The sequence below is a fragment of the Cariama cristata genome, unplaced genomic scaffold, assembly GCF_000690535.1.
Source record: "Cariama cristata isolate BGI_N322 unplaced genomic scaffold, ASM69053v1 scaffold17039, whole genome shotgun sequence".
NCBI classification, from domain to species: Eukaryota; Metazoa; Chordata; class Aves; order Cariamiformes; family Cariamidae; genus Cariama; species Cariama cristata.
The window spans coordinates 82,096-95,287 of NW_009636533.1; the positions used below are offsets into that span (position 1 = coordinate 82,096).

Consider the following 13,192-nt stretch of genomic DNA (forward strand, 5'->3'; position numbering starts at 1 on the left):
CCCAGCGGCGGGTGCATGGTTTGCCGAGCCTCTTCAATGGATGGCTGTGGTGGGACGTACTGGGAGACTGGGTGGGAAGGTAAGCCGGGGAATTTCCCCAGATCAGCTGAAGATGATGTCTGAGGTTCAGGAGGCAAGTCTGGATCAGACTGGAGGAAACAGAAAGAAGGTAAAGGGCAGCCACAGAGAAGATCTAACCAGCCAGCTTCCAAGCTCCTGTGGGCCTTAAGCCTGAGCAACATTTTCTTTGCCAGAACCACAACGAGATGAATAGGACAGCTGCCGGTGCTGGACAAAACCTACCCCTTACCCTTCCCACTTCTACACGCACATACATAACACCAGCTGCTCAAATACTCCATTCAGTGTGATCTGAAAGACTCTGATCTCAGATAAGGCAGTGGAGCTTTGTACCGGAGTTATTCGGCTATAATAGAAATCTTGTGGTTTGCAAGCACATAATGAAGTCATGCAAAGAGTGCTTATTCCACTCAGAAAAAGACAATCAGCTATGTCTACGTCTGACTTCTCTGCAGCTTTTGCAGTTCCAAGAAATTAATTCAGTCTTTAGCTTACAACTGACCATATCACAGCAGTAATATTAAACCATTATTACCTTCTAGAAAAACACACAAAGGGAGTTGTTAAGCAGCTACGTGGTTACCTGCATGGAACTTGAGTGCATTACCTGAATGGGATTCATACAAGTGCTTCATAGCAGCAATACCTGAGGCATGCATTGCAATTACTACCTGGGATCTTACCACACGGGCTTACTGTTCATCAGTAACAGGAAATTAAATGAGCTTTGCAGCAGCAGACTTATTATCAAAGCTCATTCTTACCACTGCGTGCAGACTACAAAATCAGTTGTCAAGATGCAAAAGCCTCTACTTCATCAGGAACTTAGCATTCTGAGTACTGTCTCATTATAGATGCCAAAGGGGCTAGGCTTGCTGTGTGACATGTCTTAATTAAACAGCTTCAGATGATAATTCATTCTGCTGCAGCATGGCATTAAAATCATCACACTCTTGTTTGAAGGCGCAGGGAAACTGCAGAAATCAATACTGTAGTCACCTGACTGCATATGCAGCTAATGTTGAAATTCTTAAAATTATTAAACTGTCTTTCACAATGAAAACTGTCCAGGGGTTTCCAATATCAGCATTAAGCTTAGTAAAGTCTGCTTAGAAGTGGTTAAAGATGTCTAAGTACAGTTTTTGACATTGATATGATCGAACAGAAGCATTCTCCAGTGTCTTTGCCTTTTTTAGACAGGAAACAAAACTAATTTTCAATACATTGTACTAGAATTGTTTCAAGTTACTGTAGTATGAAGACATGTTTCTTTTTCATTAATAATTAATTCCCACATTTTAAAGATGAGAAAAGTTCTCATGGAAGGAACAGAGTCTTCCACTCTGTGAGACCAAAGGATGAAATTTTCTGTAATATATGAATACATAACATCTAGCAAATTGGACTGGAGTGAAACTATGTTCAAGATATTGTAGAACATGACAAGCACACTTTCCTGTGCGTAATACAATGGCATTAATGAAAACAAGGTTTTGGTTCTTGGCCTCTTTAATATCAAGGAATACTTGGCAGAATTTTACTGCTTAATACTGACAGACTGCCAGTGAAATCCTTGTTTCACTTTGATTTACATGCTAACTACATGACTGAAACTAGCCATATAGACCGCAGTCAGAAAGCCAAAAACCTCCCCATGTCATAACTGTCATTACAATTATCAGAACACTCCTGTGATTCAACAGATATACATACAATATATGCAGAATTATTGACTCCTGGAGGCCTTTTGTATGTCCCATCACTGTCAGTTGTGATTAATCTGTCTTTTTCTGCATCAATCGGACTACCATTTATCTGATGTCGCCGGCGCTGCTTAGGAGAACGTTTTGCACGAGAACTTAACAGGAAGAAAGCAAAAAGCAGAGAGAGAGAGAAAAAACAAACAAGGCAAAGATAATTATATTTCTTTTTTTCAATTTTTCTTCTGTCCCACTCAAGGTTGAACTCCTCTACCCATTCCCTCCAAAGTATCCTTGCCTCAGCCCTATTTCTCTTCCCTTTCCCAGTTTTTCAAGCCAGCCCCATTGTTTAGCCTCGAATCTCTCTCCTCAAGCTTCTAACTCTCTCCTAACACTCTCACTGGCAACGCTCCAAACTGTCCCATTCCTCCCTCTCTCTCCAGTGTCACCTCCCTTCTACATTCATCTTTCAAAGTTGTTTGTGCTCCAGCTCCCCACCAGTGCCTCTCCAGACCAATGTCTGACACGTTTACAAGAGCAGAACAGACCACACCGCCAAGGAGGTTTTGAGCTTGGCCTGCTGGGTTTAACCCTACCAGGCAAACCAGCTGAGGAACCCATGTAGCTGGAGAAAAGCTACTTTCTGTCAGCGTGGAAGCAGTCACAGGGTACCAGCACTCTGGGAACAAAGTGCCGTTATTCATAAGCCCTAAACAGAGCCCAGGGAAGACTTTCTCTGAAAATATAAGGCTGTGAAGGCAGATTTGTGAGGCTGACAAATGCGCCTCATTACCCAGAGGGAATACGTAAAAGGTGTTCTCATTGATTTGTGAATTTGCCTTTAAAATTCATAATCTTCACACTTTTTAAATTACTCAAGTTTCCTTCTTTTGCATCTTTTCCCCCCTTTACAAAAATATTATTTGTTGCAGTTTGTATTTTCCATGTATCTTTTTTTAGTGCTTACATTGCAATTTTGATCCCTCTACAGCAAACAAGAATTATTCAAACAATGGCAGAGCAAATACTACATTGTTTTAAGACAGTTTTCATACATTTGTGTTTATTTATCAAGAATTCACCAGTGAGAACTTGTAAAAGAATAATCTGAAAACAAAACATGCTGGCATATACTGAAATAAATAAAAACGTTTAGAACAACCCAAACCTTTTCATCTAGATAACTGAAATTCAACCAATGATCAAAATGATTTTAAGCTCTGAAAGTTCAGAAGTACAGGTTTGATGTACTTTGGATGCTGACTCTAAAAGAAAATTGTGCTTTCCTGTCTTTGAAATACCTACCTCTTCCTGGGCTCTATGAAGACAGTAGGGACACTGCCTCCAGGGTCCAAGATCTTGTCAATCTGCATCTGTGCCTTGCGATATATTCTGTGCTGTTCTTTGGAGTCAACCACCATCACATCATCCACCACTGGAAATTCATAGTGCCCTTTGCGCTTGGCGCGAAGACGGATCTTATTGCGGTGATGCTCAATCTCAGATTTATGCCTCAGGGCTGTTTGTATCTTAAAAAAAAAAAACAAAACAACGCACACAATTGCATTTTTCATTTGTAGTTTTTGCAAACAGAACTTTTCACTGCTCTTCTGTAAACCTCTCCTCCCCATCTCCCCGCCTGCCCCTACCTCCCTCCTCCCCCAAATTTCTGAAGGATTAAAATAAGTCACACAATTTGTAAAACACACTTTCTTTCTTGGATATTTTGCAGCATCCCCACTGTCTCCCCAGGTAGATGTACTATTATACACAATACGATTGCAAGCACAGCAGGTGAAATGAGAGAGAGAGGTGTCAGTTTGTTAACAAAAGGCAGGAGAAACAAAAAAAATCCTGCTGGCTGCCAGAAGTGACACTGCTCTGAAAAAGTAAGACTAATCGGTACAGGCTATATCTACTTTTGCTTGTCAAACAGAGATACATTTGATCAGCAGCGTTGAAATCTGTCACCCATTCCCCTTAACGACCTTCATCACATAAAAAGAAAGAACTTAAAGAGCTAATTGAGCTCATAACTCAATGCCTCTGCTGAGGATGAGAGGCTGTCATAAGCTATGCAGAAACATAACAGCAACACAAGGGCCCACGTCCCTAGATAATCACGGTGTTATCAGCTCTATGTTTTCTTGCAGGCTGAGTTTTCATGCCTTTCTCCCACCTTTTTTCCAGTTTCCCTGAAACACATCTCATCACGTGGGGAAAGTTATTGTAACACCACACTTCTAAGTACTAGCCCAAAACTCACTGAAATCATTCTTATCAATGGAAAACACTTCCACCCCAGATCACGCAGCAACAACTGCTCTGCCTGTGCTGGACTAGTTCTGGAACACATCTGCAGCAGCAAATTAAAAACCAAATAATAATTTATTTTTGTGTATTCTGTCATGAAAATCCCAAAAAAGCATAAAAGGGACACAAGCCAGACTTACTCCTTACATTCATAGTTACAATTATCTGTCTTCTGTCCATATAATCAGACTTCTGTTTTGTGGTTCCCTCTTGCCTAAGTATACTAGATACATGTATTTACCTCTCTTCCATAAGGTACTCAGAAACACAGCATCTTAACACAGTTAAGTTAAAGGTTTCAGTAATCTTCCACTCTGAATTATGACAAGATGCCACCTTACACCCAGTACAAAACCAGGATGCAGGTACATGGTACTGCAACAGTCAGTGCATGATGTGGTTTTACAGCGCATTACCTTCTCTCCTAATTCCCCAGGCATGCTCATATTCTGCTTACAGTAATGTGAGCCTCAGAGAAAGCGGGAAGTTTCCATATGTTTACTGTCAGATAAACACATCAGAAGTTTGAAGCAATGAATGTGCTGCAAACTCACACCCCAGAATGTCTTGAGATAACTTGTTTGTACAACCTATATCCTGAGTTCCTGAAAAGTCGAAAGAATGGTGTAGAATGAAAACCAAGGTGGGCCAGACGTTCCAATTTTCACACACTGATTAACACAATTCTCATAAGTCATGTCCTGCTGACTAGCAAAAGGATGGTAATACAAGGTATCCTGATCATCAAATTTGCTCCTCTCTCTGTGTTTTAAGTTTTGGTTTAGGTATATCTTAAAAACAGGTCAGATTATTTCTCTGGGCGGAAACAGGATTAGTCCTGTAACTTGCCAAAATTCAACTCCTCATGAGCTAACAAGGAACTCCTGATAACAAGAAACTGGATACCTTTCACCTCCCTCTTGGCTGGGCATACAGTCCTCCATAAACACTCAAAGCACTTTAAAAATACCTCTTTATTAATTTTGTTGGTCTCTGCTACTCGATCAGAAAGCACCGAGTTCTGAACCGGAGGTGCTGCCATCGGTTGCATAGCAATCAGCTGGATCTTGCTTGGGACCCGTCTGCTGGCATCTGAGGAACGCGACATCCTATCCACATGTTCGAAGATAGAGGCTGAGGAGTGCTGCTCATTTCCACTGCTGGTCTGAGGAGGTCCTAAATCACCAGAACAAATATAGAGTAAAGTAGGGCTGCTAGGGTTATCTCAGTCACATGTTAAGCTCTACAGATGCTATGCTACAAGACTATGCCATGTTTTCCATCTGTGTTTAATTTGCCCCATAGGCCCTCCAGTTGATTCACATTTAATGTACAACAAGTTTACCCAGTGGTTTGCAAATTATAAACACTTTTCCATTATATTTCCAGGTGAGCTGTCATTCTTTATTTCTGTAAATCAAGCTCTTGGCATTTGCAACCCCCCAAAATCTCAATCTACTTTACTCCATAAAAAGCTGTTCAAGTACATACTGCTAATGGTTTCTCTTATCAGAACTTAAGGAAATGCAAATTCCTCAAATGGAGGTTCAAAGAGCAATAAAAGTTGTCTCACTGCAAAATGCAGTTCTTAAGAGATAAAAGGAGTGAGATATGAACTGAACAAAAAAACCCTTAGAAATCCACACAAAACACAAAGAATTTTGCAGTCATTCTACTGAGTAAAGCTTTTCAAGCAGTTTTCTTCTCTGTGACAGGATAAATAGTTCACATAGTAATAAACAAGCTGCACAAATATTGCCATGTTGTAATTTGTTGAAGAGCTTAAATCAACTCAAATACAGTCAGCAAAAGACATTATGGAAACCATCACACATGAAAGTTGTGGCCCTGGTCCTGCCAATAGTTAATCACTTCAATAGAAATGGGTCATCTCCCTCAAAAGACTTGAAATCTGTAGGATCACCCCAGTGGTTTGCAGTTAAGCATATATTTCAGTATTTTTTTGTTGCAGCTAGGCCTACAACAGGAACCATTATGTGGATTAGGCTTGCAAAAACTACTGAAGACTTGCAAAATAATCTTTTGTCTTATCCACATAGTAACTCCACAAATTCTCAAACTGCTTTTCACCATGAAATATAAGCAATAAGAGATTAAGATTTGTGGCTTCTTATGGAGGAACACAACAGAGCAGAGGGACATAGTCCCACATCCTTGCACAGACTTCTAATGACAGGCTGTGGTTCTCAGATTCAAATCACAAGGAGAATCTGATTTGATTCCAATAGAGAACCAATGGTGCATCAACCTGTCCAACTCCAACAGACAAGAAGGAGAAGAAAACAGCCACTTCTCTGATTCATTTGCAACATGTGCTAGTAATGAAGTACAGGGTTCAGAAGAGGAGGTGAATGCTATCTTCTGTAGAAGATCACAGTAGATTACTTGCTCCTTTGCTTCCCTCTTCTAGCACAAAAAGGGAGCAGGAGAGGGAAGGAATGGTACGCTTTACTATATTCACAGCACATTACTTCTGGGCTGGAAAGCAATCTGTCAAGCTAAGCAAAATTCTTATTTCTCATATTTCTCAAACTTGATCAATGCATTGTCAAATGTACACATTTATAAATGGTATGCAGCATTTATAAATGTGACTTTCCTGTATAAGTGTCCTTAAAAAGAAGGTAAACAGTTCCACTCAAGATCTCTGTGCCCCAAATGTTTTGCAAGACACAGCCTAAATGAAATACATCCATCTCCTTTCTGTAGCTATGTATATGATCGTCACCATTTGTCATCTTCACGCATTTCTTAGAAGCATGCAAGCACTGCCTCTCACAGAGAGGGGCACAAGATATATTAAGTAGTTAGTGTGAATCCCTCAGAGCGATCCTGTAGCACAATGGAAGTCTGATCTTTTGCATCCATCTTTCGCCATTTTCCCCATATATTAGTCATTTTTTTCCCCAATCTTTCCTGTCTAACAGCAGTTCTCAAAGCTCACTGACCTCCAACATAAAATTTTAAGGTTATTTTCATATTACTTGGTTAGCAAGGTCCAATATCGTCCATGACACTAAGCATTCACTCTGAATCTTTATAATTTCATCCATAACTTTTCCTTTTGCGCACATGAACAAGTGCTTGGCACAGGCCTCTTCACTGAAATGGTTCTTAAATTCAATTTGTAAAATTGTCCAGAAGTTCCACTGTCAAATTTTGGTAAGGCTGTACACTAACATCGTATGTTACTTTCTTTTGCAGAAAAGATGCATACACACACAAAAAAACCCCATAAGCTGCATCTGACCTTTAAATCCTCTCTGTGTGCATATGCTGAATGTACCTATAAATACAAATCAAGATGGAAGTACAGTAAAGCAGCTAAGAAAGTTGGGAACTGCACAGTGCTGTACACATACAACAAAAGGAGAAATGGTTTCTAACGCAACACATGAATGAGCTCCTTTAGAAGTTTTGACAGAGTGAATAAGAATGGTTTCTCATTTCAGAGTTCTTACATTACACTATTGTCCATAGTTAGAAAATCTTCCTTACAAAGCTATCAGATGGCTCTATATGAATGAAATTTTTGATCTCAGACTAGACAGCTGAGGCTGAAAAATAATGGAGAGGAATTAATACCCAAATACTGGACAGAACACATTTAAACAACCAGTCCACACAGGTCACACGTCAGGATAAATGTTCATCACTGTTCCCTGGGTTGAAACTACTAATTGAACTGAAATGTCAGGAAAATGAATTGCTCTGCAGGAAGCTATGATTTCATACGAAAACCAATACAGTGGGAAATAGATGAAGGCTATGGCTTCCTGCACCCTCTTGAAATAAAAACAAGAGACATAGCAACCAAGGTGCATAAAGCCTAATCCAAAATCAGGTAAAGTCAACGTGAATCTCCCACTGACCACTGGTCTTTGATTCATGCCAGAGTATGCAGTTTCAGATAAACTTCACACAGTTTCTTCATTGCCCAGCAGATTATGTCCCCAGGATGCAGCTGATGGCTCTCATTAGTTACTTGTACAAACCTAACAACAGAAAACATCATAGCCAGCCTTATAGACATCCTTTTTTACTATTATAAGACAGAAACTGCTATCAGAGGACAGAGCCTTTAATTTATGCATTATCAAAGACAGTGTCAGCTTTCTCCTGCCCCATCTTTGCCATGTCTCAGTCCTGACCACGAAAAAGTATTTGTGCTTCTTTGCAGGTAGCTTGCGTTTGTCTTGGGCTTCCAGTAAAGACACTAACTCTAAGAATATCTCTAACTTGTTTATACAAAGTTAGTTTCAGGACCAACAGCTGCCTCAGTATTGCTTCTTTCACAGTGATGTTTTCCTTGATAATTTGAAAGAATTGGGAGGAAATTAGGAAAATGTGCCTAAATTGGATGACTATAATTTGTGTTACTGAGAATTCTTTTATATTTCAATAGCTCAAAAGCAATTGTGTTATTTTAGACTCAGAAGACAAATCCTTCCATCCTTAAGATATAATTGCAGCTACCCCAGCACCTCTACTCATATTTGTACTCAACTACCAGCTCTGGTTACTTACCCACTCTGTTTGCTCCTGACAACATAGAGGAAAAAGAAGAAACAACACAGTAATTATTACAAATAATTCAGCTGGAATGGCAACTGGAAAAAAACATAGCAGTAAGATGATTGCATTTACTTTTGAATGAAATGCATGAACTTGGATCAAACTGCCAAGCCTCAGTTGCACAAAAAGGGAGTGGAATCTATCATTTAACAGAGAGCTCTCTGCAGACAGTGCCTCCAGTTCTGAATGCTAAAAATAGTCCCTATGATTACCAAACTAGAGGCACCAAATGTTGAAAAAATAGCCTATTTGATCCAGTAAGGGCATGATAGGTAAAAAGGACACATTGTACACAATATCCTAGCTGCCTTTGCCAGGTAATTCAGATGCAGCAATACCTAACACTTCTACACCAAAAGGAAATGTTAAACCTTACACAAAGCTTTAAGTCAGATGGAAAATGAAGAGACAAAAATGGAGTTCCCAGGCAAGAAGAAATGGGAGAACACTAAATCATGGCAACAGAATTGAAGTCAGTGAGGTTGGAGCAACTCATAAACCATCCTGAGATGGCTCTGTTGTAGTGTAATTGTTTTCCTATATATTTACTTGGGCATGATTTCTGGTCCCCAGAGCAAACCTAAGGCACTGAAAACGTACATAGCATCAGTATAGTATCTTCTTTTTGTAAACTGTGTAAAGTACATACAGCATACATTGCCTGCTGACTTATCAGGAAGTATAACTTTCTAGTCACATTAGCAGATCCTGTGCTTTGTTTTCTTACATGTTCACTACAGAGGAAAGTCTGCTCCATTACCATTGCTCTTCCAGGAGCAGTCCACATTATGAAAGTTTAAGAAACATACATTATTTAACTTGCTGTTTAGCCACCCAAGAGCTAGCAGTTTATATAAACTGTCTTACATATTCCTCAATCTCATTTCTTCAACATAAGCAAAAACTGAAGATTGTCTGCTATGATCTGAATTTCACTGGCACTGCATTCCTCAGTAGTGATCTTTACATCTCAGCTGTTATTTCATGGAGTATGTGGGAAAACTTTCAATATACTGAAGAGACTGCTCATAATGTGGTCAGTATTCTGTTCTTCTCAGCTTCTGCAGCCGTCAAGGCCATGTGTATTAAAAACAGATGGGGACATCACAAACTCCTTTACCAGATATTTAGTATCAGAATTTTCTCTAGGAAGACTATTGTGATTTAAGGCAAAGATCTGGTAACTAAAACCTCAAGCAAGCCATCTAAACCCAAAAGGCTCTCAGAAAAACACTTAGTGTTTGTGTAGTCACAGATAACCACACACTTTTAAACAGGAACAGAATTTAAAAGAATGTTTTAATTAAAAAATGAATGTGGGTTTGCAGTGTTTTATCAACTTTTCAATGAGGAAAGAAATATCTTAGGGTACCTCCAAGACAAATGGTGGCACTTTAACCGGAAGGAAGGCAGTTCTTCACAAAAGTTTCACTGTTGTTAATGTATTAGCACTGGATTTTCATCTTTCAAAACCGCAATCGCGAAGGTATTTTGATGTTTGAATTGGAACTTATTTGTAAAACTTATACCTCTCTGGTCTCTTTTTTAATCTCACTTTTTCAAAGCTACAGTTGCAGACATACACCCATGCTGTATCAAGTCCTGCTGTGACCTCTACTGCCCATGTAACTGTCTGCAAGATTGCTACCATGAGAGCCACGATTAGGCCTAAATGGAAAGAGGATTGCCGGGGTGTGGGGGAGAGAAAAGGAAGGAAGATTCATTCCGGCTAAGCTATTAGTTTCAAAAGCTTGCTAGAATGAAAGGAATGTATAGATCTTCAGTTTCAACAGAAGAAACTAAACCAAAAAGGACAGGAAGAAAATTTTGTGACACAAACCAGAAAAATTAAGAGTCAAAGATGAGTTTAGAAAAGTTACAGCACTAAAGCAACTCTTCAACCTGAGTAAGGCACTGCTAGTGCACACAAGAAAAGAATAAGTAACAAACCCTTCTTTGCTGCTCTGCGTGGTTTGCCCTCGTTTGCAACAGTTGATGGTCTTGCAGTTTCTTCTCCTGTCTCTCTCCCGCTGGATTGTTCACTTGCTGTGGAGTCAGCATCTGATGGTGAAATTCTGCCACAAACATTAAAAAACAAACCAACCAACATGTCACATAAGTTTGCAAAGGGGCACAGTTCTCACACACAAAGAAACCTGTGCTAAAGTATCTTGTGAAGGCTGCTAATATTTTCCTCTGTTTATAAATAAATTTATAATAAGTTATCATAGACATTCATTGCCATGACGTTGCTCCTGTGGCATGTGAAAACTGACTGCAATAGGATTCACATGTGACAAGATTATTAACTAATCTTTCCTTTAAAATACACTTCAAGAAAACACTCTGCATTCATAAGTAGCAGTTTACTTTTCAGACAGAAAAGAATTATATTAGAAATAAGAAACCCGTACAGGTAATTAGTCTAATATTCAGACTTGCTAACTTGGTGTTCTCTTGCTGACACTATAAGCCCATGTGAATATTTTCCTGACGAGTTAAACATAGGGCCTTTCAAAAGTGCTACTTTATGTACTTATCCCATGCAGTCATGAGACTCTTAAAAACACTTGTTACCTACAAATGACAATCTTGGTGTTCATAGTTTTTGTGGATGATTACAGAAAAATATAAAGAAATACTATGATTTTCCCAACACAATACTTCAGCAAGTAAAATATTCGGAGAGTATAAAAATAGCAAAAATATAAGGCATACACTGCTGCCCAGTTGACACCAAAGCCTGTCTTTTCACATGGGATCAGCCTTTGTGATAGTGTCTCTAGGGACCATTTTGTCTTGTGAATGTTCATATTCTATTCCTGCAGGGAGTTAATCACTGAAAGTGTGCATATGTCTGTGCATTAACCTTGTTAAGCACAAGATTTGCTTGGGCTCTAGATGGTTATCCGAACTAGTTACTGAGGCTCTTGGCTAAACATCAACTGCCTAGAGCACACAGACTAAGAGAACTATACCCAGCCAGACAAGTTCCCTGAAAGTTAAACCTACCCCTTGCAGCAGGCAATGCTCCGAATTCAACTTCCCTCTTCCTCCTCCCTGAACAATGCACTGTTAATTGAGCTCTGTCTTTCATTCTTTTCTGCAGGACTGTAATTAATAAGTCACATCCAAATAATAATAATAAAAAAAAGATTTAGCAGGAAAAAAAGAAGAAATGGTTCTCAATGAGCTTACAGATCTGCACCATTGCATCTCCTCCTCTTTGCCAAGGTGGAGAGGGTGGGCAGAGCTATCGTCTCCATCACCTTTGTCTTAGTTCAGCAGAGTACAAGGCTACAGTTCTTTTTCCAGATCTGCTACTGACTTCCAGTTTCACCTCATTGTGCTTTGTGTTCCTTCATACTCTTTCCTCAGTCTATCTACATTATCATTAAGTAAATTATAGGAACACAAATAGTGCTGAGTCAACATCAGTCATTCTTTATAAGTGCTGAGGAATATGCAAAATTTGTATCCTCTCAAGCCAAAACAACAGGTCCAACTGAGCTGAAGCCTAGAGATGCTGTGCTTTCTGAACTCGGTTGTTTTTCACAGATACAGAACGTGTACTCACATCACCACTGTATTTCCTGGCATGCAACATACAGTCCTGAATTGCACTGTGATGAACTGAGTTCCTCAGTTTTTTTCTCACTAAATAGAAAACAGCTAAAACCAACATAATGCACTATACTATCATTTCACATTTCAGCTTCTGCCTCAGGGAATAAATGTTTTAAATCTCAAGCTGACATGGGCATGTCAGCATGTTAGGGAGATGATGGTAACATCTCCATAGTTAAGCCTAAAGGGAGATTTGCCCTTAAGGAAGGATGATGGAGAGGAGGGAAATTCTCTTTTGAGAACATTTTTAAGTGTGTGAATCTAGACACTATTAAAAAAAGAAGTATCTTTGTTCCAAATTTGATCAACGATTCATTACTGTCTTCAGGGGAAGCATTAAAATGTTGGCTTCTGAAAATTCTTCCTGCTTCATTTTCTGAATTATTCTAGATTAAATGCAGTAACAGACTCAAATGTAAATTTATTTCTTATACTTGTATGTATGTGAATATAGATATCTTTCCCTCTCCCTAAGTATCATCTCCATCTTAGGTCACTCTTTAATTTTTTTTAAAAGAGACACAGAAACACTTGTTCTTCTGATTTATATCAATTTGCTTTAATTTAAGCTACACCAAAACAAGTTAGCTCATTTTTCTTCCATTATTTTCCAGTTTTGTCCACCTTCCATCATACCACTGGTAGTCTACTACTTGTAAGGCCAACAAGGACTTAGGAAGACAGGCTCAACATCTGGGAAGGTGGAAACTGAGCTGTACGAAGCCCAATGGGGAAGATGAAGCAAGGATCTTAGGACAACTGGGGCTTTAGAGGAAGCGCAGAAAGTTGAGCAGAGGAGCAAGCTGTGTCATACAGACCTGCAGCTCAGTCAGAATGACTGTTAGTTTCTTTCTAAGGTCATTCAGTTCTGCCCT

The 13,192-nt window shown here is 39.3% G+C and overlaps 1 protein-coding gene across 1 annotated transcript in view; it reads right to left on the minus strand.

Moving 5' to 3' along the window:
- The window catches only part of KIAA1549 (KIAA1549 ortholog), a 75,765-nt gene that overhangs the window by 12,906 nt on the left and 49,667 nt on the right, over positions 1–13,192 (minus strand). Inside the window, 6 exon segments of the mRNA XM_009707956.1 lie at positions 1–2; positions 4–149; positions 1,795–1,939; positions 3,087–3,310; positions 5,065–5,270; positions 10,641–10,765. The exon segment at positions 1–2 is cut by the window's left edge and continues 71 nt beyond it. Coding sequence (XP_009706258.1) covers positions 1–2; positions 4–149; positions 1,795–1,939; positions 3,087–3,310; positions 5,065–5,270; positions 10,641–10,765 — 848 coding nt within the window.